Source organism: Helobdella robusta (genome assembly GCF_000326865.2).
Source record: "Helobdella robusta unplaced genomic scaffold HELROscaffold_81, whole genome shotgun sequence".
Lineage (NCBI taxonomy): Eukaryota > Metazoa > Annelida > Clitellata > Rhynchobdellida > Glossiphoniidae > Helobdella > Helobdella robusta.
The window spans coordinates 388330-393719 of NW_008705469.1; the positions used below are offsets into that span (position 1 = coordinate 388330).

The 5390-nt window shown below is 37.5% G+C and overlaps 1 protein-coding gene across 1 annotated transcript; it reads right to left on the minus strand.

Annotated features, from left to right (window-relative positions):
• Positions 1-1624: 1624 nt before the first annotated feature.
• Positions 1625-4009, minus strand: HELRODRAFT_182171 (hypothetical protein; the record flags this gene model as incomplete). The annotated part of the gene is made up of 2 exons (XM_009032470.1): positions 1625-2047; positions 3551-4009. The coding sequence occupies 2 exons, from the start codon at positions 4007-4009 to the stop codon at positions 1625-1627; spliced, it is 882 nt and encodes a 293-aa protein (XP_009030718.1).
• Positions 4010-5390: the final 1381 nt, after the last annotated feature.

Sequence of the window (5390 nt, forward strand, 5' to 3'; positions counted from 1 at the left end):
ATATATATGGCAATACTTCTAGTATTTTTCAAATATTATTGTTGCATTTTTTTTGACGATCCATTAAATATACTAACGTATCATTATTATTAAATTATAATGTATTATTATTATTTTTATTATTATTAAATTATTATGTACAAATATTATTATTATTAAATTATTTTAATATTAATAAAAATGAGAAGTTATAGCAGTAATTGTGATTGTAGTACTATGACGAAAATTTAAAATAATTCATCTCTCAATGATTTTATACATGCTAAAAAATTTATTCCTTCGCATTTGTAAACATTACAAAACTTGGAAAGATCCAGGAATGGAAAGGAATATATCAGAAAGCAGGAGAAAACACTAAAAATCATTCATTTATTAAATCGGTTTATTAAAAATATCAGATTATATTCTAATATATTGAAATGTTATATGATAGACACAAGAATGTACCAAATAAATACACCAGTTAACGCCAAATAATTCCTATTTAAATAAAAAATAGCCCAAGTTGAACCTAATAAATTCGAGAATACATTGATGAATAACCGAAAATTATATCCGAAATAGTACAAAAAATACAAAACTTACATTTTTCTGTAGCTTTTAATTCAGAGTGTATGAGATTTGCAACAACAACAACAACAACAGCCAACCAAACAAGCATCTATCTAACTAACACTGAATATGTGAAAATATAGTTTTAAGATTATACAACCCCACCAAACACACGTACATCCATCCATCTAACCAAAACAACAACAATATATTTAATATTATTACATCTCTCGCTTTCTTTATGGTCTTCACTCTCTCTCTCACTCTCTCTTTTTATTTCTCTTTCTCTTTCTGGCTTCTTAATTCTTTCTTTTTTGTCTTTTTACTTCTTTTATTTACTTCTTCTCTATAAAAGTCTGTCTCTATAGCATTGTCTTTTCTTTATTTCTTGATCTTTTATTTCTCTCTTTCTCTCTTTTACTCCTATTGTGTTTCTTTCATTCTCTCTCTCTCTTTCTCTCTCTCTTTCATTCACTCTCTTTATCACTATCTTTATTTTGTTCTCTACACTAGTATGAAGACTCGTAAAAGTTCAGCGCTCAGATCAGCATCAGCAACTTAAGTGTATGTAGTGTGTATGTATGTATGTATGTATGTATGTATGTATGTATGTATGTATGTATGTATGTATGTATGTATGTATGTATGTATGTATGTATGTATGTATGTATGTATGTATGTATGTATGTATGTATGTATGTATGTATGTATGTATGTATGTATGTATGTATGTATGTATGTATGTATGTATGTATGTATGTATGTATGTATGTATGTATGTATGTATGTATGTATGTATGTATGTATGTATGTATGTATGTATGTATGTATGTATGTATGTATGTATGTATGTATGTATGTATGTATGTATGTATGTATGTATGTATGTATGTATGTATGTATGTATGTATGTATGTATGTATGTATGTATGTATGTATGTATGTATGTATGTATGTATGTATGTATGTATGTATGTATGTTTTATTTTTTTAAAAATGTTAAAACCAAATCATTGACGAATGACACCAAAAGCCAAGCGTCTGACTAAATTTGATTTTATTTGCTATAACGTCACTCAACCCCGTCGGCATTCAACTCCACATTTTCCAACACACAGACGCGCAAAAACCGCTGCAGGATGCACGAGATATTATTCATAGCAAAAAAATATTCCCTACTATCGCCTGACCTAATACTGATATTTTTGCAAATTCGATTGAAAAACCCGGAGGTGTTACGGTCCATGGGGCCGAGGACCTCGATACAAATCGGTAAAAACTCCATCGAGGGGAGAGCTCCGTCGTACTTTTTGATCTTCTCGTCAGATGCCCTGGTTGCAGCCAAACCGCTTTCTTTGCTAGTAAGCTGCACGTAGCGCTCAGCAAAGGTGCCCGGAATGGTAACGTCCCACGCCAAGCACCTGCCGGCTCTCCAAGGGATCAAGGTACACCCGTCAGGGCGTTTACCGTCGTGCGCCGCAATGCCCGACGGTTCCTTTAAAACCGGAATTGAGGCCTTGGAGAAAAGTCGGCACACAAAATCGTTTATGGCTGAATGTCGCTGCTGGCGACCTCCGCCCAAACGACAAACAAGACCATGATGGCCAAGTTCATCCGCCTCCGCGCCACACCTGCATGTATATCGACTCTGAACGGCCAACCCCAGACGGAAGCCAATGGCTGTCCTGACCGTTTCGTCGTCCAATCTGGTACCCACCGACGTATTGGGCAAAGATCTCAGCCAGCCACAACTCGCCTCGCTGGATACTGCCAGCAAGCGAGCTGAGGTCGCCGAGTCAGGGCTTGAGGAAAGCAACTCTTTGAATGTGCGTTTATATGCTCCCTCCAAAATGTTGCCCTGGGAAAGGTCTGTTGGTTGGATTGGAGTCGGTGGAGTACAGTGTAGGCTGCTAAATTGCCGAAGAAGGGCAGACTGTAGGTCAAGCGTGGCAGATGCGGAAGATTTATAAACAATTGGTGCAAGCTGAACCACGCTTAGTAACCCCAGTCCCCCAAATCGTACCGGCAGCTGAGCCTGAGACCAACCTTTGTCGGTAATATCGACGTTACAAATTGCTGAGAGGGCCACCCGCAGAGCACCCTCAAATTCGCCCAAAATGGCCGCATTAACAAAGTTGGATGTGCGCAAAAAATACATCAATTTCGGCAAACTGAGGGCGCCGCGGATGATTGTCAGCGCGTCGTGGACCGAGAGAAGAGAGACACGTTCGAGGGCAAATCTTAGCTCAAAAAGTTTTTTATTAAAAAACCTGTCCTGATGATCGCCGGCCATCATTGGAGTGCCTAAAAAATTTAATGATGAATGGGGCACTCTGGGGACATTAGCCAGCACGTGTGGCATTTGAAACGTGTCATTTACAAGTAGTTCACACTTGTTTGTGTTTAATTCAAGACCAATGATGGAAGCGCCGACCCTCAGCGACAGGAAGTCGTCCGCTAAGATGTTACCCTCTGCGGCCAAGCTGACATCGTCCAGGTAGCCACAAACAAACGCCGAGGATGACTTCGTCAACAGCGGGTGAAGGGTTAGAGCAAAAAGCATCGGTCCCAAAGGGTCGCCTTGCTGTACGCCCTTGCACGATTCAACCACCCAGGCGTCGTAACCAAGAGAAGAGACTCGGCCATATGCGGAATGACAAAAATTATAAATTTGAGGACAGTGCTGCTTAACTGCCTCTAACATTGAGTCTCTTCTCAGGGTGTTGAAAGCGTTCTTGAAATCAATCTTCAAGAATCCCCACCGTTTTGGAAGTGCTGAAATCAGTTCACGTACGGCGTGGACGGCCGCCTCAGCACCACCTTTCACACCGACGCCCAATTGTATAGGATAGAGTTTGGCTTTGACCTGTTCCAACACTAGCGCCAGAGCGCACTTACTGGCCAGCCTCCTCCAAAAATTCCCCACCGCGATGGGTCTGATCCCTCCATCTTTTTTGTTTAAAGCCACCAGACGGCCCCCAAAAAAGAAACGGCTAACCGCGGGAGGGCAGACCCCAGATAACAACAAATTTACAAACCGGGTGAGGTTATTTAACAATTCATCGGTGGGCGTCGGACCGGAAAGTAAATCCTTTATGTGCTGAGGCCTCAAGCCATCAAGGCCTCCCGATGAACCATTATTAAACGATTTTAAAGCCGTCAACACCTGGGCTGGTGAAACGCGACCATTGGACGGCTCCTGCGCGGGAAAAGCTCGCCTGTTCAATGGAGCACTGGGATGAATAGCTTTGAGTTTAGCGAGTGTCTCAGGCGAGCTCTCCGCCAGGCCTGCGGGCGAACAAGCAAGTCTGACGGCCGCCGAGAGACTGCCCTGTTCAATCCGAGTGGTTACTGCACTAATCCAACTGTTTGGATTGTGCTTACGCGGTTTGGTGTTGTGGTCAGTGTTGAAGCTTGCCACAATAACTTCGACCTCGGTCGAACTGAATTCGGCCATGTATGTATGTATGTATGTATGTATGTATGCATTTATGTATATTTATATGTTTGTTTGTATGCTTGTTTGTTTGTAGGTATGTGTGTATTTATGTATTTGTGTGTGTGTGTGTGTGTGTGTGTGTGTGTGTGTGTAGGATTACACATTAAAGGTGAGCGGGAATTGAAATTTGTTCCCAACTTGCTCCCATTCTTGTTTTCTCAATCCCGATTCCCTCCCGCGAACGTTCCAGAAAAATCCCATTCCCTTGTTTTCTTTAACTCATTCCCTTGTTTTCCATCTCATTCCTTCCGGTTTTCCATTTGAATTATGCAGAGCTATGTAGATTTATATAGTGTTATATAAGGTTATATATAGTTGTATTGTTATACAGGGTTATGTAAAGTTATATAGAGTTATATAAAGTGATATTGGTTTATACTGAGTTATAAATACTTTTTTAGAGTTATTCTCTACTGCATGTTCATTATAAAGACAGGAAAAAAAGAGAGAGACAAAATAGAGAGAGAGAGAGAAAGAGAGAGAAAGAGAGAGAAAGAGGGAGGGAGGGAGGGAACGAGAGAGAATGAAAAACAGAAAAAAAATAGTGAGAAAAAACTATAATATTAATATAATTATTTTATTTTATTCATAGTTATAAAATCTAAAGCCGAATAATATTAAAAGTATTATTATTTTCACCCCTAAGGCATGATTTTAACAATATGCATAATTTCTGTTTGTATGACTGTTTGTATATTTGTTTGTATGTTAGTTTGTATGTCAGTTTGTATGTTAGTTTGTATGTCAGTTTGTGTGTATGTATTCGTGGTTGTTTGAGTGCGTGTATATGTATGTACGATTGTATTCAGGAGTGTTTTATTTGTATAATTCATTGCATATGGCGGTTTATTATCAATATTATTGTTATAATTATTATTTATATTATTATTATTATGATTATGATTATTTTAATAAAATTATCTAGAGGTGCTATCTAGCTAGTGTGTTGTGTTTTTCCCTATGATGAAGTTGAAGAGGTAGAAGACGAAGAAGATGATAATGATGATGAAAATAATAATAATAATAATAATAATAATAAAATGATGATGATAATGATGATGATAATATAAATAATAGTAATTATTATGATGATGGTGATGGTTATGATTATTATTATTATTATCGATGTTGTTATTTGAACAATGATGTTTTAGAGAGCAATGAATAAGCATTAATTACTAGATTGATGATCTCTTATATTTAAAAATTGAATAAAATTTTATAATATATAATATAAAATTTAAAACATTTAAAAATTGAATTAAATTTTACAATGTATAAATTCTTCTATATAAACATTTGACAAAACTGAATAAGCAAAACGCCATAAAACTCTGAA